The sequence below is a fragment of the Engystomops pustulosus genome, chromosome 4 (assembly GCF_040894005.1).
Source record: "Engystomops pustulosus chromosome 4, aEngPut4.maternal, whole genome shotgun sequence".
Taxonomy (NCBI): Eukaryota; Metazoa; Chordata; class Amphibia; order Anura; family Leptodactylidae; genus Engystomops; species Engystomops pustulosus.
In genome coordinates, this window is record NC_092414.1 from 76,122,386 (window position 1) to 76,144,594 (window position 22,209).

Here is a 22,209-nt window from a genome sequence, read left to right on the forward strand (position 1 = left end):
AGTTTGGGTTTTCACTCAACGCAATAATGAGTATAATGGATTTATGTACAGTGCCCTCAGCATTTGTTTCCATATCCGGCTATGCATCATCTCCTTTCTCCATTACAAGTGGAACAAGGCAGGGATGCCCGCTATCACCCTTGGTATTTGCCCTTGTTATAGAACCACTGGCGGAGTCTAGGTCTCCCATGCTTGGCCAAACTACAGGCGGTCCCCTACTTAAGGACACCCGACTTACAGACGACCCATAGTTACAGACGGACCCCTCTGCCCACTGTGACCTCTGGTGAAGCTCTCTGGATGCTATTACTATAGTCCCAGACTGCAATGATCAGCTGTAAGGTGTCTGTAATGAAGCTTTATTGATAATCCTTGGTCCAATTACAGCAAAAAATTTTGAAACTCCAACTGTCACTGGGGCAAGAAAAAAATTTGTCTGGAACTACAATTATAAAATATACAGTTTCGACTTACATACAAATTCAACTTAAGAACAAACCTCCAGACCCTATCTTGTACGTAACCCGGGGACTGCCTGTATTACGATGCAGTCATATTAGACCAAGCCAGACAGTGGCTAATACCATTTGGGTCACTTGGTTCCAATAGATAATGACTTCTCATCCCATATAACAATGGCAGTCCAACTATGGGTGATAGCCTTAGGGTGATGGCACACGTGGCGTTTTGAAGGGGTTTTTTTGGATCGTTTTTAAGCAGCCGTCAAAAACCACACCCGTTTTTGACAGGTTTGACCAATTATCTTAATTGAAACTGGTCAAAAACGCATGCGTTCGACGGATTGCTTATAAACAGGCCAAAAACGCATTGTAAAACAATGCAGGGGAAATGGTTTACAGGGGAAATGACCACTTGTCACTGGGGATTCTGATCAGAGCTGGACTGGGTCCAATTAGACCCAGCAGCTCTGTTTAACCCTTTTAGACCGGCAGTCACATGACCGGCGAGTCTATGCACAGGCTCTGCTCCTCTATGTATCGAGGTCCTGCCAGCACTGGAGTAGTAGAAAACGAATGTCAGCAGGCAGTCTGAATGGAGTTAATATGCAAAAGCCTGGAATTGTACCATTTTCGTACATATGTATGTGTACTGGATTTTCAATGTATGCTATTGGCTCTAAGAGTATTCTAAAAAAAAAAAAAAAAAACTTTAACAAGATCTTCGGGGGACTTTTATAAAGTAGGACAAGGAACGGTGTGTGGGAACATTTATTTACTTTTTTTTGTTGCAAAATTACGGTTCTATCAGAGATTTATAGCTCTGCCATACTGTACCCATGTAGTGTATAGACTCAGGGTCGGCTCTAGGTTTCAGTAGGCCCTTGGGTGACAGCCTCTGTAGGCTTTGCGGTGAACTCACATGGCAGCATTATAAATTCAGAAACTAAAATTCCTGTTCTAAAATATTCCCAAGGTCACTGGTGGCAAACCTATGGCATGGGTGTTGAAGGTGGCACTTAGAGCCCTTTCTGTGGGCACCCAAGCCATTGTCACAAGACAGAGTTCACCAAACAGGACCAAATCCACAGAAACTTCCTGCAGTCCCAGGCAACGTCAAAGATGCTATTTTAAAGAAGGAGAAGGCAATGACAGAACTGCAATATCTTTGGAGGTCCTCGTGGTAGACCCACCATTCTTGTACAGGGAGACCCTGGAAAAACGTCACTGACAACTTTTATTTCTGAAGGACAAATTGCTGTGGAAAGAGATGCCAATATTGTGAAGACAGGTAACTGGAGAAAGGTTACGAGATGCCGTAAATAATTAGGATTTGATTCTTCCAACAAGACATTACCAGTAACAAAACAAAAATGAAGTGATTGTTACGCTGTAAGTTTCACATTTGTGCCAGAATCCAGTCCACATGTTGATGGGAGAGTTGTAGTTAAATAGCCAGTCCATGTCTGGTAAGTGTGGGTTATCCCTCCAACATCCAAATGAGGTCATACCGTGCAGTGCTTTGCTGGAATTGCCAGGATCTTGTGTTCATGTGAAAGATTTTACAACCGTACACTTATAAATAGTACAAATTTACATTCATGAGGAATGTTTAAAACAAAAAAACAGAACTAAAAAACCCTCCCAACACTGTCAAAAACCCAACCCCCCTCTAAACCTTTGTAAGATGGCATTTAGAATTCATCTTTTATATGTGTGGATTCCTACAGAAAGAAGAAAAAAAAAATTATTATACACATTTTCAATCACAGGTATGATATTCTATAGAGGTAGCAAAACCAGTGATCAGATCTTCAAAAAGCTTAACTGTTGTACATTTAGCAATGCGTTACAATTTTGTTTTCTTTTACATTGGGGTTATGTGAAAATGTAGTTTATTTCCAGGTGGGGAGGGTCAAGTCTGGTCATACTGAAGGAGTGTAGGTTTAACTGGTTTTATTTTGTTAAAGTTAAAATATTTGAAGAGTTTCTCTTGATTTCTTCTATAATGTATTGGTCTACTAAATATTTACTAAAATAAATAAGTCACTAGAATTTTACCCCTCACCAGAAATACCTGCTGGTAAAAGGGTTAAAAGTCCACCTCATATCACCAAAACTTATTTGCCACCGATGCACTGTACCTTTGACTCTAGCCTACATATCTGCATATCAGAAAATATATGTCTACTTCAGAAGAGAAGAGTCACATTTTCTCTAAGCTGACAGTGAACCAGTTGCTTTTGACAGCTCATTGTCTCTTCAAATCTCAGCCTGACCAGAGTGTAAGTCCTCACCCCTGTCCATAGCAGAATGCTGTTCCTTTCACCATTTCACACACCTCATGATAGGTGGAACCATACACAAGTGATCAGGGCCAGCATTTACAAAAAAAAAAAAAAAAAAGAGACTAAACTGTTTGGGGGGGGGGGGGAAGCTTTACTGGTGGGAGGAGGCAAATTTAAGTTGGGGCACCTGCACAAGAGTGAGTGTTGTGCCTGTTCTTGATGACAGAATTTGTCATTTTCTAAAGGGAACCTATCAGGATGTAGGGACCAGTTTTTAGTAAACCATCTGCACCCATTTAAATACAGCGGTCAGCACAGAGCTGAATCTAAACATCTGCGATCAGCATTAACCGACTGGCCATAGCACAACTTACAATGGCTTGTCACTTGTAGAGCTCTTTAACAAGAGCTTAAACACTCACCTGTTTCTCTGTCTTATCCTCAGGTTCTTGGCTTTCATCATCCTCAGCATCAACTTCTTCAGCATCATCCGACTCCTCCTGTTCCGCTTCATCTGCTGCAGGTTCTTCTTCCTCCTCTGGTTCGTCTTCCACCTAGTGACAAACACCTTTTTTAGGCTTCAATGAATGGGGACAATTGGACTTCAGCTTTGAGAGCGTAGTTAGTACAAGATTTATGGACAAAAGTAGTTGGTCCCAGCTCTTAATCCTTGAGTATAGAAGTGTTTTTTAGCTCCCATTAACAGATTTAGGTGTCCCAATACTTTTGTCCATATAGTGTAGCAAAGCAGAGATATGAAGCGCGTAACCACATCTAAAAATAAACACCAAAATGTGTCCAGCCCTTACCTTAGCATCAAGGTCAATGTTTAAGCTAAGCCGCAACATCCTTTCTATCCTCTCTCCATATGCTTTAGTGTCTGGTAACTGATATCCAGATCGCAGAGTGGCAGTCTCAAGCAGTACAACTGCAAGGTCAGACACTGTTTGGTCATCTTCATTCTCCTGTAATTACAGAAAGAGGATTCTTTTAAATTGAGTCTGATGAAGAACAAGGTGAAAACGATACACACTACAACTATATAATTTGGATACAATCAAGAACCAGAAACAGACCAGAAGGTAAAAGCAGCTCCCTAATATTACTCACCTTTACTCTTCTCAGCATGTCTTTAATGAGGGGATGTCTTGGGTTAATTTCAAGGGTCTTCTTCTGACTTGAGTAATAACTGGAAAAAAAAAAAAAAAAAAAATGCATAAGGCAAGTCATGCTGACCATTCAGAAAGCCTTTTCCTGTTTGTTCAACTAGAAGTGGTTACAATTGCAGCAAACACAGACTTTCCACGTTCCCAAGATTGTTTTTAAGTATATCAGAATTTCTGCTTATGAACATTAATAAAATTGTTGAACCATCCGCAAACATTGAATTTACCTGGTGGAAATGTCTTTTCCAGTCTGGTATGCCTGAGCTTTCATAATCCTTTCCATATTGCCAGACCAGCCATACTGACTTGCCACAAGGGCACATGGCGATTGTGTCAACCGTTGAGATAAGACGGCCTTTTCGATCTTAATGGAAAGGAGAAAAGGGAAAAAAAAAAAAAAGAGTTCCCATTATAAGTTTCTTTCATTTTCAGACTGGCGTTTCAAACTCAAGACTTGTGCCTCCCCCAGTGCACCACAAATCAGATTTACCAGGAGGCTTCAGCCTCATGGTAAATCTGCCACTGCAGTCCACCATGCTTTCCTGGCAGGTATGACCTGTCAAACTTGGTCTAAAAAGCAGCAAACTGCAGAGACTTCGGAAATTTAGGTGGGCTGGATCGTAGGCGCCCCCATCCCTTCCATGCCCAAGATGGTGTGCTGGGCGCTTTCAGGAAATAATTGGCATTTCTGCTCATTTTAATGAGCCCTGTCCACCATAAAAACAAGTACATCTCCGCTAGTGTGCATTTCACCTTTGTAAAGCCAGCCTCCATAAGAGGTTAAATCTACCTGGTCTTTAAGAGATTTATCCTTCATCCATGTTAGGAGAGGTTCGTATTCCTTCTCCAATGCTTCACGGGCTTCTTTTGCCTTTTCACTTTCATCAAACTTTAGCCCTTCCTTTGCAACATTTTGGAACCTCTTGCCATCAAATTCTGGTAATGCCTGTATGCAGTACTCATCCACAGGCTCAATAAGAAAGATTACTTCATATCCCTTCTTCAGAAGTCGCTCTACAAATGGAGAAGACTCCACCTAAGCAAGAACAAATAAGAGGTTACACATTGAACTTAAAAGATTAAAGAATGTAAGGAAACAGAGCACTGCAAACCTTACCTCCTTTCTGCTTGAGCCAGCCATGAAGTAAATCTTGTCTTGTTTTTCCTTCATTCTTTCCACATACTGCTCCAAGCCAGTCAACTCTGTCTTGTGGTTAGAAGACTGGAATCTAAGAAGCTTGGCCAATCGGGTTCGGTTTGAATGGTCTTCAATTACACCAAGTTTAACATTGGTACCAAATTCCTTCCAGAATTTGTCATTGTATTGGTCTTCAGCAATTTTCTTGATCATGTCAAGTGTCTTACGCACAAGCTTCTTTCTAATAACCTTAAGGGAAAAAAAATAAAAATGTATAAAATGCAGCTATAGTCAGTGGTCAGGTGCAAGGGTAGGCCAAGCCCCACAGCCTGTGAGGTAATTGCCAATTAGCATACATTTTACAAGTTTCTTTTAGAAGGAAGGTGGTCATGGTTAACAAATATAAGTAGATCCAGGCACTGTGACAGTGGTTAAGAGTAAGTATCCCTGGTTTATCATGCTTGAGATTCATGGTTATGCCCAAAAGATCAGAATATGTACCATTTATACACAAGCATGATTTTATAAAATGAAGAAAAAAAATAAACCAATACCTACCTTCAATAGTTTATGTTGCTGTAGAGTTTCTCTGGATACATTAAGTGGCAAGTCATCAGAGTCAACCTGTAGGATCATAAATAGATATTTTAGAAGGGAGTGAGAAGTACAAAAAGGTTAGTTAAATCTGGGAACACAATCGCTGCCAAAAAAAAAAAAAAATTTGCGCAAAATTCATCCAGGTGATCATACAGTTAGGGGGAAGAAAAATAATTACAGTCAACTTACCACTCCCTTAACGAAATTCAAGTATTTGGGCATCATGTCATGGAAGTCATCAGTGATAAAGACTCTTCTAACATAGAGCTGGAACAAAAATTCAACCGTGAGAACCAGTAACATCTCTACATGTTCTCAATATCTTCCAATTATAAAGAAGTAGTTCTTATACCTTAACAAAGTCACTCTTCTTTGAGCCGTATTCATCAAATAGTCCTCGTGGAGCAGAGGAAGGGATAAACAAGATTGACTTGAAAGTAACCTCTCCTTCTGCAGTAAAGTGGATGTAAGCCATAGGCTCATCACTTTCCTGAGGAAAAACATTAGGATTATTGAAGCCACTGGGCCAAGTTCTGATACATTCACAACTTCTTTAGAAGACTGCTCACCTTGGAGAAAGACTTGTAGAAAGCTTTGTATTCATCCTCCTCAACTTCTTTTGATGGTCGTTGCCAGATTGGCTTGATGTCATTCATTAGCTCCCAATCCCAAATGGTCTTCTCCACCTGTGTTGAGGAAATCCTGGGTTAGACCTTCTCCACAACCTGACATTTCAACTTCTGTTCTGGCAACATAATACAGAAGGGGGAGGAGGATGAAGATCTGTAACAAACCTTTTTAGTCTTTGGTTTCTTTTCCTCATCTTCCTCCTCAACAGCAGCTTCCTCATCAGTCTCCTCTTCCTTTTCCTCCTTTGCTTCTTCCTCATCAATTGGCTCTTCTACAGTTTCAGTCTACACCAGATAAAAAGTAGTCTGTCAAGTCCCAACCCTTCTCCACATTGAGAACACAAGAGACACTGAACATTTCTTTACCTTACTGCTCCAGACGTAAATGGGGAAGTTAATAAACTGGGAATATTTCCTAACAAGGTTCTTAATGGTCTCCAGCTCAAGATAATCAGTTGCTTCTTCTTTCAAGACCAAACTGTAGAGATAGATGCATTTTATGAAATGATGTTGAGGAGACTTCAAACTCATTTTACTTTTACAGTAATAACTGTTCAGTCCTATATAGGTCCACACTCCTCTAAATTCAACTATCTAAAATTAAACATACCCACCTCTAGGAGAGGAGCGCAATAGCTTGCAGGGCCATACAGTCCATGAGAGACTGACCCTTCTTACCCCCACCCCCCAAAGAGGGCCTGTCATTTCAATGAAACACTGTAGCTGCGCATACTAAAGGTAGCAGCTCCCAAGCCCTCCCCAAGTTATAGCATTGTTAAATCACTTGCTTTAGTGTAACATACCAAAAAGCTAGGAATCACTCCAGTACATAGAAGTCCGATCATTCAACCTAGCTCAGTGGTCTGGCGAATTCATGGGGTGGTCCGAGGCCCTCTCTAGTTTCTCTTGGGGGCTGCCACTTCTATACCATATGCCGCAAGTGACTGCCAGACTATGTTGCATTAACCGCCTCCTGGGAACACCCCCTCATGAATACGCCAGTCCGCTGTAATCCAACTCCGATGATCAGACCGCTACATACTGGAAAGTTTCCTAGCATTTCCGTATGTTCCGGTAAAGCTACAGATTTAACAATGATCTAACTGGTGGAGGGCTAGGGAGCTGCTTACTTTAGAATGAGCAGCTTAAGTGTTTTATTGACCTGACAGGTCCTGTTTAAATAGTGTAGTGGTGATGAAAGTCAGAGTAATATCTGGTTCGCTATCAGTTTGCTTCTGCTCCATTTCTTTAAAACGCATGAGGATTATTTACAACCAGAAAACTATTTTTCCCCCGTGCATTCCTGTAGAATGGGTACAGTTTTTGGACCACAAACATGCACGTTGGCAAATGTTTCAACTCGAGTCTTATAGACAACCAACTTACGTAATTGTTGTGCCTCTGCCCAGTGTGTCACCACGAGGATCATCTGTCACAAAGAACTCATTGGAATCAGACTCCCAGATGTGTTGTGTATCATTGTTGTGTTTTGAAGTTACAATCACACGATCTGCGACCAGGAAAGCAGAATAGAAACCAACGCCAAACTGCCCAATAAGCTCAGATGTGGACTGGCCATCCTCCTGGGCTTCTGTCAGCTTGCTCAAAAATTCACTAGTGCCAGATTTAGCAATGGTTCCCAAGTTCTTGACAAGTTCCTCCTTTGTCATGCCAATGCCAGTGTCAGTAATATGCAGCATATTCTTTTCTTTATCACACTATGAGAAAGAGGGAATATAGCTTGTTGACTCACAGCAAGTAATAAATAGACCAACCACTACACATTCCTAGGACTGGTCATTAATCTGCTGTGGTCAAACATCCAGAACTGACTAAGCCGTTCACTGCTGCGACCAACCTAGTGCAAGATGGCTCCACTCTTTAGAGTGGCCAAGTTGAGTTACTACACTTCAGCTTTCATTCAAGTCACTCAAGCTGCAGCAACCCTTATTCACCCTCCAACTAAATATTCTGTTTTTCATTTAGTTGTGCAGAGTAAAGTAGCTGTGACTGGCTGGGCCCCAACCTATCCTAAAAAACCTCTTCAGATTTCACACTGGATGAGCACACAGGAAAATTAAAACACACCTTGATTTTAATGGTCAACTCCTCATTGGCGGCAAGGGCAGCGTCATCTGTCAAAGAAATCAGCCGGATCTTGTCAAGGGCATCTGATGCATTAGAGATCAACTCCCTAAGGAAAATCTGAAAATAAACACATGTATGAAATGTGAATATGGTTAACATTTAAGGCTGACATTAAACTAAGAAGCAGGATATGAACATTACCTCCTTGTTCTTGTACAGAGAGTTGATAATCAGTTTCATCATCCGGTTTACTTCAGCCTGAAATGCAAACTTTTCAGATTTCTCTCGGATCTCCTTAATTTGGGCAGCATTGAGTCCATCCAGTTGAATTGCCTCCTCTTCTCTGTAAAGGGAAGTAGGAATCACGAGTCAGATATCCATGAAAGTAAGAATATTGTTATACATTGAAGTCAATACAGGCAGTCCCCGGGTTACATACAAGATAGGGTCTGGAGGTTTGTTCTTAAGTTGAATTTGTATCTAAGTCGAAACTGTATATTTTATAATGGAAGTTCTAGACAATTTTTTTTCTTTTGCCCCAGTGACAATTGGAGTTTCAACATTTTTGGTGTAATTGGACCAAGAATTATCAATAAAGCTTCATTACAGACATCTTACAGCTGATCATTGCAGTCTGGGACTATAGTAAAGCATCAAGAGAGCTTCACCAGAGGTCACAGTGGGCAGAGGGGTCCGTCTGTAACTATGGGTTGTCTGTAAGTCGGGTGTCCTTAAGTAGGGGACCGCCTGTAGTCTACAAAGCTAGAGATGCAGAGATCTTCCATGATAGATTTGCCCATGTACATATGGAAGCTGAAATTTGCATTGTCAGCATATGCAATAGTGGTGTAAACAGCTCATGTACACAGACCTGCTTACAACTTCATCATCTGTCCGTGAACCTTCTCTGCTCTTTCCCAGGTCATCTTCCACAGTTCCATCGATGTCAACTTCATCTTCAGCTCTGACAGATGCTGCAAGACAATCACAAGTCAGAGTAATTCAGTTATTCATTCTTGGAAGAAGGTTTACACAAATCCCTTCAAATGCAAACTCGAGGATTTGACTACAAGTCCCTTCACGTCATCTACATTGTGAAGGAGCCATGAATATGGATGTCATAGGAGGCATCACATTCAACAGCTTATCAGCTCAGCATGGCATGACAACACAGCATTGTGACAAAGTCCAGACCAGAGTAGTATACAATCATGTGTACCACTACAAGACACTAGTAAAGATGAATCCTGGAAAATAATTCCTTTATAGAGCTGCCATCACATCCCTATACAGCCATTATAGTTACTAACTCTAGTTATTCATCAGCTCTGAATAATTAGGCAAGTGGGCGTTTCCATTCAAGAGGTCGTGCCTACAGTCTGACACTTTCAGCACAGAGCAGTCACGTGAGCCCACACTGTCCAAAGTCTAGATCCATTTCACATGGAACACATTCATTTATGAAATTGGATAAATTAGGAGAGCTAATGTCACAGGTAGGTGCAGGACACCCCAATAAGCCACATTACCTCCTTATCACAGATACTCATTATCTTATTAGAACAGTAATGAACATTCACTGTAAGAATAAAACTTGAGCATCTTCTTCCCAACTGGGGAAAAAGCACCAGATCCTAAAGTCAGGCAGTAGGTATTGTATCCCGAGACCCATGTAGTGAGGTGGAGCTCCCCAAAGCCACCATAGCAATTCGTTGGAAGAAGTTATATGGCAGATATGTACAGAGTAATAAGGTCAGAGGGCACCAGAGCACCCAATCTTGGGTAGCGGGGGCTGCACTGACCCCCAGCTCACGCCAGGCTATGAGGACAGCCATAGCTGACACTGCCCAGCGCTGTAGTACAAGGCAGAGGAGCCCAAGGGAATATATTATGGAGCCGCTACACTTCTAACATGAGGAAAGTTCTAGATCCCCCTCCCCACGCCTCCGCCTATTGCAGGATGTCGGCCAGGAAGCTTCTGGAAACCCTTTCACTCACCACATGCCAACAGGACGAAGCACAGGCCGAGCGCCCAGAACCTCTTCATGGTGCCAGCACCGGGGGGGCTTACAAGCCGCGCTGCTCCAACACAACAAGCACCGGTTCTCCACAGACAACTGCAACTCCCGCACCGCCTCCAATGCTTTAATATGTGCCCCTGACAGGCACCGGGCGGGCCACAAGACTCTTCCAATGGCAGCCGACCACGCACAATAGCCAGCCAATGAGCTGCTTACTCGCACTGTGTGTCGCTGTCACCGCCGGCCAATAGCCTGCTTCCATGTACGGTGTGGAGGGCTAGGAGCGTGGCTCGCTCTGATTGGTCGGCGTCCCCGGTGTTCTCCGCACAATGAGATACAGAGCGCGGAGGGAAGGAGATAAGGGGGCAGGAGAGACTACTTCCGGGGCAATAGTAATGAGGTTTACTATAGTTACATGGGTTGCTATAGGGACAGGACTCCTGCCAGTGTGTGACACAAGTGGCAAGGAGACACAAGGAGACGTGAGTGTTCACCTGCTAATCCTCTATTTTCCTCGCTAGGTGACTGCACTGACCATGGGCGTACACTGTGCCAAGGAATTCTGTCACCCCCAAGGCTAACACTCTGTGCTATGGCTTATTACTAGCCGCAGCATTGCAGCAATAAGCCCCATCTTCCCTCAGCACTGTCCTGTGCCCTGGCATGCACTGTTAACAGCATCATGAAAGTTACATCTGGCAAACAATTTTTCAGACCTATTGTTGGTACAGTCCAGATGTCCCCGGAGCAGATGAACTACAGTAGATAAGTTTCCAATAAGTGGTTTATCAGGAATCTCAGGCCGCGTTCACACGTGCAAGTTTAAACGCATATGTGAAGGGGCAAACCCCCTCCCTGTTCTGGTTGGATAGTGATTCTGGATGAAATCCAATTGGAGCGTGTCAACGCAGCCTGAGCTGGGGACAAAAAAAGAAAAAAAAATGCTGCATCCAGCTGATGGATATGGAAAAGAAAGATGTGGATCATCCAGCAAAGACATTCCCATTTCATTCCATATCACACGCTGTGAATGAGATACTGGAATTGTATCCAAGGAAGGAAACAAGTAAATCCTGACACTGAAGAAAAATAACAATTCTTTTTTGAAATCCCTTTCAAAAAAAAAATAGAAAATAGTTTTATCACAGCTGGAGAGAGTCTTAAACAACAATTCTAACTCTACCTACAGTATATGATGCTGCTGGCTCCTTCCTAGCCTGAAATACAGCCTGATATGTTCACCAGCCCTTCATATAAAATGATCTTCAGCTTTCCCAGAAGTGAGCAGGCACTTCTTGTTTGTGACATCAGCAAAGGGAACTTAGGCCCAATTGGAAGTGTGTCTCTTCTTAGTGAGCTGAATCATTAGGCTCTTCTGGCTCCTGAACGGCTCCCAATCTAATTACAAACATTTTTCAGGCTGCCAGTCACACATCCCCACTCCACTATTAACCCTTTTTTTAGGGGGCATGGTTACAATGTAAGAGGCATGGATGTATGATTAGGGGTGTGGTTAAAGGAAACCTACCATCACGTATCTACCTAATAAGATGGATCCAATGGCAGGTTCCTGTATTCTGACTAAGCCCTATTTTTTTTTTCTGTTTAAACTTCTACTTTAGCAGAACTCTGGCTTCACAGATGAGTGGGGGCAGCTACAGCGAGCTCCATGCTGAAGAGAAGCCGGTAGGAGGTATCGAAAGAGACTACTGGGGCGTGGAGTAGCTGTAGCTCCTGCTCCTCGGAGCAGCTACTCCTTGTCCCAGTAGCCACTTAAGAAGATTTACATGTATAAAAGATAACATTTTGACAAGGTTCTTCTAAAGTAAAAGTTTTAAAGAAAAAAGGCTGAAGTTGGGGCAGAGTTCAAGAACCTGTCATCAAATCTATCTTATTAGGTAGATCCGTGATAGTAAGTTTCCTTTAAGTGAGCTGACTCTTATTCACCTGAAAGAGCCGGCTAGTAGAGCCTGCTGGTTCATTATCAACTTATCACTACAGACCAGAGCAGCTTTACCTCACTTACCATAATGCTGGACTCTCCTCTCTAGCACTAGCAGTTCTAATTGTACAGATTACCCTCTTCTATTCACTGACTGTAGCCTTGTCAAAGCCTAAAGATAAATTGGTGGTGTACAGAAAAGACTAATGGGTGATAATAGATTCTTTATTAAACTGAGCAGCTCCAGGGGGGTGGACTGTGTGTGGGAACGTGAGACAAGAGTGTAGACAGAGCAGACATGACAGAGCTGCTTCCTGTTACTACCGAACAGAGAGGAGAACTAGCAGAGTGCATAGGTCTGCCCTCTTCTTTCACTCTACAAATCCTTTCACCCTCCTTCCTTCAGCTATTGCAGCTATAGAAAAAACTTTATACATTTTTCAGTTATGCTTTAAAAGAAATCAATCATAAAAATCAAGCATGATAAAACAGGGACACATACTTATAGAATTAGGCACCATCACTGTGGTAATCTTCTTATATTTGTTATCCTTGACCTTCTACTTTCTCAAATTAACTTTTAAATTTATGCCAATGAGTCAGAAAGGCTCCTGAGGCTAGTACCAGAGCCTTTCTGTGCTGTAGATTCCCAGGCTATGCTGTTATACGGTGTGCTTAAATTCCCTGCTGCTGTAGAATTACTGCAGGCAGAGGGAGGGGGAAGTGCTGAGGTAGCAGAGGGGGAGGGTAAGGCAGTGTAACAGTCTGTGATGCCAGAACACTGTGGGGCTCTGGTAACATATTCAATTAGCATAATTTTAGAAGGAAGTAGGGCATGGATAATAAATATATGAAGATTACCACAAGCACAGTGTTTGGATCTATGGGTAAGTGTCCCTGGTTTATCATGGTTGATTTTGATGGTACATTATCATTAAAGGGGTTTTCCCACGAAGAAAAATTCTCACATTTCAATCCTATAGTGGTGTTAACATTTTTACTCAGTGTTATTGCTGTTTTAGCTCCTATCTCTCCCTCAGCTGCTCAATGCAAAATCCCAGGGTGTGGACGGGGCCTCTCTAAGAAGACACATTATAACTAGAGATGAGCGAGCACTAAAATGCTCGGGTACTCGTTATTCGAGACGAACTTTTCCCGATGCTCGAGTGCTCGTCTCGAATAACGAGCCCCATTGAAGTCAATGGGAGACTCGAGCATTTTTCAAGGGGACCAAGGCTCTGCACAGGGAAGCTTGGCCAAACACCTGGGAACCTCAGAAAAGGATGGAAACACCACGGAAATGGACAGGAAACAGCAGGGGCAGCATGCATGGATGCCTCTGAGGCTGCTTAATCGCACCATTATGCCAAAATTATGGGCAACAGCATGGCCATGACAGAGTGACAGAATGAAGCTAGATAGCATCTAAAACATCCAATAATTGACCCTGACACTATAGGGGACGGCATGCAGAGGCAGCGGCAGCAGGCTAGAGAGTGGCATGGCGACATACCCTAAATGGACTCAGGCTTCAAACCAATGGGTGGCAGAGAGGAACCAAAGGAGGTGAGCAAGAAGCGCTCAAATAATATCGGTACATGATAAAAGTTTGCCAGTATATTTTGTGGATTACACAGCAGGGTGGCGACAAAGTTAACATGGAAGCCATGAAAACAACCCAAAATTCTGCCTGACACAGCTCGTTTGATAAGGGGACCATGTATGGAGGCAGTGAACTAGTAGTAGATTAAAGGTGCTGCAGTTAAAACTGTGTTAGTTGGATCTTGGCATGGAGCTGGCGCTCCGCTGCCAGGCGAGCTTTCGCCAATCCAAGCCCCTGTCTCTAGGCTACTCCCCAAACAGCACTTCTAAGAACCTTTTGTATAAGATCAAGTGTAGTAGCGTTCTTATAAGTTTGGGATATGGCGGGTGAGGGGAATGTAAACAGATGCGCAAGAAGCGCATGATGCGCATGGAGCTGGCGCTCCGCTGCCAGGTGAGCTTTCGCCAATCCAAGCCCCTGTCTCTAGGCTACTCCCCAAACAGCACTTCTAAGAACCTTTTGTATAAGATCAAGTGTAGTAGCGTTCTTATAAGTTTGGGATATGGCGGGTGAGGGGAATGTAAACAGATGCGCAAGAAGCGCATGATGCGCATGGAGCTGGCGCTCCGCTGCCAGGTGAGCTTTCGCCAATCCAAGCCCCTGTCTCTAGGCTACTCCCCAAACAGCACTTCTAAGAACCTTTTGTATAAGATCAAGTGTAGTAGCGTTCTTATAAGTTTAGGATATGCCGGGTGAGGGGAATGTAAACAGATGCGCAAGAAGCGCTGAAATAATATTGGTAAATGATAAAAGTTTGCCAGTATATTTTGTGGATAACACAGCAGGGTGGCGACAAAGTTAACAACTTTGATGTGGAATCCATGAAAACAACCCAAATTTCTGCCTGACACACCTCGTTTCATAAGGGGACGATGTATGGAGGCAGCTATATGGACGACTTTTGGAGGTAGCAATGGAGACAACGTGTGGAGGCTGCTATGGAGACAATTTAATTTGGATAGTGCCTGTATGTGGCAGTCCAAAAAAGTTTTCAAACCAGAGGAGCAGGTAGGTGGCCCTCCAGAAAAATGAAATAGATTGAGTGCCTGTATGTGGCAGTCCAAAAAAGTTTTCAAACCAGAGGAGCGGGTAGGTGGCCCTCCAGAAAAATGAAATAGATTGAGTGCCTGTATGTGGCAGTCCAAAAAACTTTTCAAACCAGAGGAGCAGGTAGGTGGCCCTCCAGTAAAATGGAATAGATTGAGTGCCTGTATGTGGCAGTCCAAAAAAGTTTTCAAACCAGAGGAGCGGGTAGGTGGCCCTCCAGAAAAATTTAATAGATTGAGTGCCTGTATGTGGCAGTCCAAAAAACTTTTCAAACCAGAGGAGCAGGTAGGTGGCCCTCCAGTAAAATGGAATAGATTGAGTGCCTGTATGTGGCAGTCCAAAAAAGTTTTCAAACCAGAGGAGCAGGTAGGTGGCCCTCCAGAAAAATTTAATAGATTGAGTGCCTGTATGTGGCACTCCCAAAAATTGTTTAAAACAGAGGACCGGGTAGGTGGCCCTCCAGAAAAATTAAATGCATAAAGTACTATAGCTAGAGCCAGTGGGCCCTGTCAAAAAATAGCCAGTTTCCTCTGCTTTACTGTACAAAGAGGAGGAGAAGGAGGAAAATGAGGAGGAGTGGATAAATTATTCAGGTTGAGCTTCCTTCACCTGGTGGAGATTGGAAATTATGAGAAATCCATGCTTTATTCATCTTAATAAGCGTCAGCCTGTCAGCGCTGTCAGTCGACAGGCGTGTACGCTTATCGGTGATGATGCCACCAGCTGCACTGAAAACCCGCTCGGACAAGACGCTAGCGGCAGGGCAGGCAAGAACCTCCAAGGCGTACAGCGCCAGTTCGTGCCACATGTCCAGCTTTGAAACCCAGTAGTTGTAGGGAGCTGTGTGATCATTTAGGACGATGGTATGGTCAGCTACGTACTCCCTCACCATCTTTCTGTAAAGATCAGCCCTACTCTGCCGAGACTGGGGACAGGTGACAGTGTCTTGCTGGGGTGACATAAAGCTGGCAAAAGCCTTGTAAAGCGTACCCTTGCCAGTGCTGGACAAGCTGCCTGCTCGCCTACTCTCCCTCGCTACTTGTCCCGCAGAACTACGCACTCTGCCGCTAGCGCTGTCAGAAGGGAAATACTGTTTCAGCTTGTGAACCAGGGCCTGCTGGTATTCATGCATTCTCACACTCCTTTCCTCTCCAGGGATGAGAGTGGAAAGATTTTGCTTGTACCGTGGGTCCAGGAGAGTGAACACCCAGTAATCGGTGCTGGAATAAATCCTTTGAACGCGAGGGTGCCATATGCGCCAGAGTACCAACGCGTAAGAATTCACTCCCCTCACTGGCCTGACTGTCCATTTCCTCCTCATCCAACTCCTCCAACTCCTCTTCTTCTGCCCATACACGCTGAACAGTGAAGGACTCAACAATGGTCCCCTCTTGTGTCTCGCCAACATTCTCCTCCTCTTCCTCCTCATCCTCCTCCACCTCCACCTCCACCTCCTCCGATATGCGCTGAGAAACAGACCTAAGGGTGCTTTGGCTATCAACAAGGGAATCTTCTTCCCCCGTCTCTTGTGACGAGCGCAAAGCTTCCGACTTCATGCTGATCAGAGAGTTTTTCAACAGGCCAAGCAGCGGGATGGTGAGGCTGATGATGGCGGCATCGCCACTGACCATCTGTGTTGACTCCTCAAAGTTACTCAGCACCTGACAGATATCAGACATCCACGTCCACTCCTCATTGTAGACTTGAGGAAGCTGACTGACCTGACTACCAGTTCTGGTGGAAGTTGACATCTGGCAGTCTACAATCGCTCTGCGCTGCTGGTAAACTCTGGATAACATGGTCAATGTTGAATTCCACCTCGTTGAATTCCACAACACGTCGCACAACAGTCGGTGAGCGGGCAGTTGGAGGCGGCGCTGCGCTGCCCTGAGAGTGGCAGCATCTGTGCTGGACTTCCTGAAATGTGCACAGATGCGGCGCACCTTCGTGAGCAAATCAGACAGATTGGGGTATGTCTTGAGGAAACGCTGAACTATCAGATTTAACACATGGGCCAGGCATGGCACATGTGTCAGTCTGCCGAGTTGCAGAGCCGCCACCAGGTTACGGCCGTTGTCACACACAACCATGCCTGGCTTCAGGTTCAGCGGTGCCAGCCACAGATCAGTCTGCGCCGTGATGCCCTGTAATAGCTCTTGGGCGGTGTGCCTTTTATCGCCTAGGCTCAGCAGTTTGAGCACCGCCTGCTGTCGCTTAGCGACGGCACTGCTGCTGTGCCTAGAGCTACCGACTGATGGCGCCATGCCCACGGATGGTAATTCGGAGGTGGAGGAGGGGTGGGAGGAGGAGGAGGCATAGTAGGCCTGAAACACCTGGACCGAGGTAGGCCCCGCAATCCTCGGCGTCGGCAGTATATGACCAGCCGCAGGGTCAGACTCGGTCCCAGCCTCCACCAGGTTAACCCAATGTGCCGTCAGCGATACATAGTGGCCCTGCCCGGCAGCACTCGTCCACGTGTCCGTGGTCAGGTGGACCTTGTCAGAAACGGCGTTGGTCAGGGCACGGATGATGTTGTCTGACACGTGCTGGTGCAGGGCTGGGACGGCACATCGGGAAAAGTAGTGGCGGCTGGGGACCGAATACCGAGGGGCGGCCGCCGCCATGAGGTTGCGAAAGGCCTCGGTCTCTACTAGCCTATAGGGCAGCATCTCCAGGCTAAGCAATCTGGAGATGTGGACATTAAGGGCTTGGGCGTGCGGGTGGGTTGCACTATATTTGCGTTTCCGCTCCAGCGTCTGGGGTATGGAGAGCTGAACGCTGGTGGATGCTGTGGAGGATCGTGGAGGCGACGATGGGGTTTTTGTGGCAGGGTCCTGGGCAGGGGGCTGACTATCAGCTGACACAGGGGAAGGAGCAGTGGTGTGCATGGCCGGAGGTGAACGGGCTTGTTGCCACTGAGTGGGGTGTTTAGCATTCATATGCCTGCGCATACTGGTGGTAGTTAAGCTAGTAGTGGTGGAACCCCTGCTGATCCTGGTTTGGCAAATGTTGCACACCACAGTCCGTCGGTCATCCGGTGTTTCCTTAAAGAACCTCCAGACTTCTGAAAATCTAGCCCTCGCCGCAGGAGCCCTCGCCACGGGAGCTTCACTAGTTGACACATTTGGCGCTGATGCACCAGCTCTGGCCCTGCCTCTCCGTCTGGCCCCACCACTGCCTCTTCCAACCTGTTCTGGTCGAGGACTCTCCTCTGTCTCAGAAGCACTGTGTTCACCCGGCCTATCAACCCAGCTTGGGTCTGTCACCTCATCATCCTCTGATCCCTCAGTCTGCTCCCCCCTCGGACTTCCTGCCCTGACAACAACTTCCCCACTGTCTGACAACCGTGTCTCCTCATCGTCGGACACCTCTTTAGACACTTCTTCCACTACGTCAAGAAGGTCATCATCACCCACAGACTGCGACTGGTGGAAAACCTGGGCATCGGAAAATTGCTCAGCAGCAACCGGACAAGTGGTTTGTGAGTGTGGGAAGGGTCCAGAAAACAGTTTCTCAGAGTATGCCGGTTCAAATGGCAAATTTTCCTGGGAGGGGGCAGACTGGGGGGGAGGAGGCTGAGGTGCAGGAGCTGGAGGAGTGCCGATTTCGGTGACATGGGTGGACTGCGTGGAAGACTGACTGGTGGACAAATTGCTCGAAGCATTGTCGGCAATCCACGACATCACCTGTTCGCACTGTTCTGGCCTCAACAGTGCTCTACCACGAGTCCCAGTAACTTCAGACATGAACCTAGGGAGTGTAGCTCTGTGGCGTTCCCCTGCTCCCTCATAAGCAGGTGGTGTCTCACCCCGGCCAGGACCACGGCCTCTGACCCCTGCAGTAGTTGGACGCCCGCGTCCCCGCCCTCGTCCTCTACCCCTAGCCCTCGGGTTAAACATTTTTAAAATGAGAGTTATAACTTTAATTTTTTTTTAACTTTTTTTTGTGTTTTTTTGTTTTTTTTTGTGTTTTTTAGTTTTTAAAACCAAACGATGCTATCCTATTGCTATGGCTATTTTCTAGCCAAGTATGAAAGCACACTACTATGCCAGATGAGATGACGCTGAGTTATTAAACAAAATAAACGTAAAATAAAAAAGGAAATGGCAGACTGTGCCTAATTGAAATCCAACCCCTAATAAATTTTCCCACTTCGGTCTTTGCAATGGATATGTGCGTCACTAAGCGCAAAACACAGCGGTCGCAAGTCTCACTACAAATTGCTCACAATTTGCTAGTAGATGCACTGCAGCAAGTACAGCCACCAGCAGATCAACCAGAAATCAAATATATATAACGCTACTGTAGGCGTAAGTAAGCCGTTTGGATTCTCCTATGGCTATTTTCTAGCCAAGTATGAAAGCACACTACTATGCCAGATGAGATGACACTGAGTTATTAAAAAAATAAACGTAAAATAAAAAGTAAATGGCAGACTGTGCCTAATTGAAATCAAACCCCTAATAAATTTTCCCACTTTGGTGTTTGAGGTGGATATGTGCGTCACTAAGAGCTAAACACAACGGTAGCAAGTCCCCCTGCAAATTCCTCACAATATGGTACTAGCTGCAAATAAAAAAAAAAAAGTATAACGTTATTGTAGCCCTAAAAAGGGCTGTTGGGTTCTTGGAGAATCACTCCTGCCTAACAGTAAGCTAATAGAACACCCTAACGCTTTCCCTGACCAGCAGCAGCTCTCTCCCTAGCGGCATCCAGACACAGAATGATCCGAGCAGCGCGGGCAGCGGCTAGTCTATCCCAGGGTCACCTGATCTGGCCAGCCAACCACTGCTATCGACGTGTAAGGGTACCACGTCATGCTGGGTGGAGTGCAGAGTCTCCTGGCTTGTGATTGGCTCTGTTTCTGGCCGCCAAAAAGCAAAACGGCGGGAGCTGCCATTTTCTCGAGCGGGCGAAGTATTCGTCCGAGCAACGAGCAGTTTCGAGTACGCTAATGCTCGACCGAGCATCAAGCTCGGACGAGCATGTTCGCTCATCTCTAATTATAACCCATCTAGTTCTGTGGGGTGAGAGTGTGGTTACATTAGCAGGGTACTGTCAGGTTCGCTAGGGAGATTGCTGGGACTTCTGGTTCTTCTGGTGGTACCAGCAGCGTTCTCCGAACCCCGGCGCGTATCCGCGCAAACTCCACCTCTCGTCCTGGGCAGCGGCTGCTAAGATCTCGCGCTGTCTAGGAGTTGCTGGGACTTTGAACCTCTGCTTGGTGCCTGGTTGTTTCTGCACCATGAGGGGTTAATTCCCAGATGCTGTCCAGCACCTATCAGGTTCTGGAGGTGGAGTTCTGGCTGCATAAATTGCAGCTTCACTAGTCACCAGTGCCAGTGTTTTAAAATCCCTTTCTCCACTCGCTGCTCTAGGTTGTATTGCTCAGTATCTTTATCTGTATTGTTGTTACCTCGGCTAGTTTTGACTTTGACTCTTTGCTTACTGATTTTGCTATTGACGTACCCTCTCGTTGTGATTCCGGCTTGTTTACCATTCTTTTGTGTTTTATGTTGTCAGTCTGTTTGTGTTTTCCTTCCCACACTTATTCCAGCGTATCTCGAAGTCTTCAAGTAGTCGCCCCACGGTCTAGCGTGGGGGGGCTATAGGAAGGGACAGAGGTTGGGGCAAGCTCAGGGCTCACTATCCCCTGTCTTTTGTGTACCAATCTTAACAGAAACACTGGCCACACATAGGTCTGCATCCTGTATCCGACCTGCTACATTCTCTCCTCTAATGGAGCCTTTGTCAGCTGTGGTCACTCAGGTCCAGACCCTAACTCAGTTTGTTCAGGATCTAGCCTCCCATCTCCAAATTCAGGAATCTATGCAGGTTCCGCGGCAGACATCACCGCAGGATCCACTGCCACCCACACCTGAACCTAAGGTTCCTCTCCCTGACGTGTTTTTTGGTGACCGTAAGAAATTTTTTTCATTTCGGGAGGGCTGTAAACTTTATTTTTCCTTACGTCCTCGTTCATCGGGCACAGAGATTCAAAGGGTGGGCGTGGTAATTTCCCTGCTGCGTGGGGATCCGCAAAATTGGGCCTTTTCTCTCCCACCTGACTCTCCATCCCGTTCTTCTCTTGACGCTTTTTTTTCTGCTTTAGGCCAGATTTATGACGAACCTGACCGCCGAGCACTTGCAGTTTCCCACCTTAGATCTCTGTGTCAGGGAAAACGGACAGCAGAAGATTATTGTGCCCAGTTCAGACAGTATGTGACTGACTCGCAATGGAATGACTGCGCCCTAAAAGACCAATTTATGTCCGGACTGTCAGACCGAGTACAGGACTTAGTCTTAGCTTATGCCGAGCCTCAGACATTAGATGATGCTATGACTCTGGTCATCCGAGTTGATCGTCGCCTAAGATCCAGGCGATCACCTCGGGTGTCCTCTGACTGTCAGCCAGCGGCCAGTCTGTCTCCAGGTAGTCCAGAATTGGAATCCATGGAGCTGGATAGCATCTCTCCTGCACAGCGGAAGCAACATCGACTGAGACGTCATCTTTGTTTCTACTGTGGAAGTCCTGATCATCTGGTCAACACCTGTTCCAAGAGGCAGCAGCAGGAAAACTTCCGCTCCTAAGCAGTAGTCGGGGGGACTGCTTAGGAGCTCAGGTACTCCCAATTGTGTCTAGAATGTATTTACCTTGTACAGTTAAGTTTCAGTCTGTTTCCTGCACTGGTCGCGCCTTTTTGGATTCAGGTGCTGCGTCTAATTTAATCGATTATAAGTTTGTCTCTCAGTTTTGCATGTCATTGATTCCATTGTCCACTCCTATCCAGATGTCGGGTGCGGATTTGACCCCTCTACAGGCAGGGTTGATCAAATTCAAAACCCCGCAGATAAAGCTTATGGTAGGAGCTATGCATGAAGAATGGTGTTCTTTCCTAGTTATGGAAAACTTGTCTGAAAATGTCATTCTTGGTCTACCCTGGCTCCGGATCCATAATCCGGTAATTAATTGGGAAACTCTGGAGCTGGTTCATTGGGGTCCTCACTGTAAGGATCACCTGTCCAAAGTTTCATTATGTACAGTAGTAGCGGAAGATCAGAGTCTTCCAGGTTTTCTCTCTGATTACTCAGATGTGTTTTCAAAACCCTTGTCCCAAGTCCTTCCTCCTCACAGGGAGTTTGATTGTAAAATTGACCTTCTTCCTGATGCTAGATTGCCAAAGGGTCGTATATATAACCTGTCAGTACCAGAACGGGAGTCACTGAAGAGT

General features: G+C 45.4%; 2 protein-coding genes across 4 annotated transcripts in view; one reads left to right on the forward strand and one right to left on the reverse strand.

Annotated features, from left to right (window-relative positions):
* Positions 1 to 1,675: 1,675 nt before the first annotated feature.
* HSP90B1 (heat shock protein 90 beta family member 1) lies at positions 1,676 to 10,555 on the reverse strand. The gene is made up of 18 exons (XM_072146372.1): positions 10,363 to 10,555; positions 9,236 to 9,338; positions 8,566 to 8,707; positions 8,365 to 8,481; positions 7,663 to 7,994; positions 6,643 to 6,754; positions 6,442 to 6,561; positions 6,217 to 6,333; positions 6,000 to 6,137; positions 5,837 to 5,914; positions 5,609 to 5,674; positions 5,030 to 5,299; positions 4,703 to 4,948; positions 4,140 to 4,276; positions 3,857 to 3,935; positions 3,556 to 3,711; positions 3,169 to 3,300; positions 1,676 to 2,182 (listed from the first exon to the last, which is right to left on the reverse strand). The coding sequence occupies exons 1-18, from the start codon at positions 10,409 to 10,411 to the stop codon at positions 2,153 to 2,155; spliced, it is 2,424 nt and encodes an 807-aa protein (XP_072002473.1). The 5' UTR covers positions 10,412 to 10,555; the 3' UTR covers positions 1,676 to 2,152.
* A 139-nt stretch (positions 10,556 to 10,694) lies between these two features.
* The window catches only part of LOC140126663 (tetratricopeptide repeat protein 41-like), a 71,661-nt gene continuing 60,146 nt past the window's right edge, over positions 10,695 to 22,209 (forward strand). The window contains exon 1 of one of the 3 annotated variants that reach the window (XM_072146371.1): positions 10,695 to 10,777. The gene's annotated coding sequence lies outside the window, so the exon portion shown is untranslated. Of the gene's footprint in view, positions 10,868 to 22,209 lie in introns of all 3 variants that reach the window. The other 2 variants (XM_072146370.1, XM_072146369.1) reach the window with 2 other exon arrangements.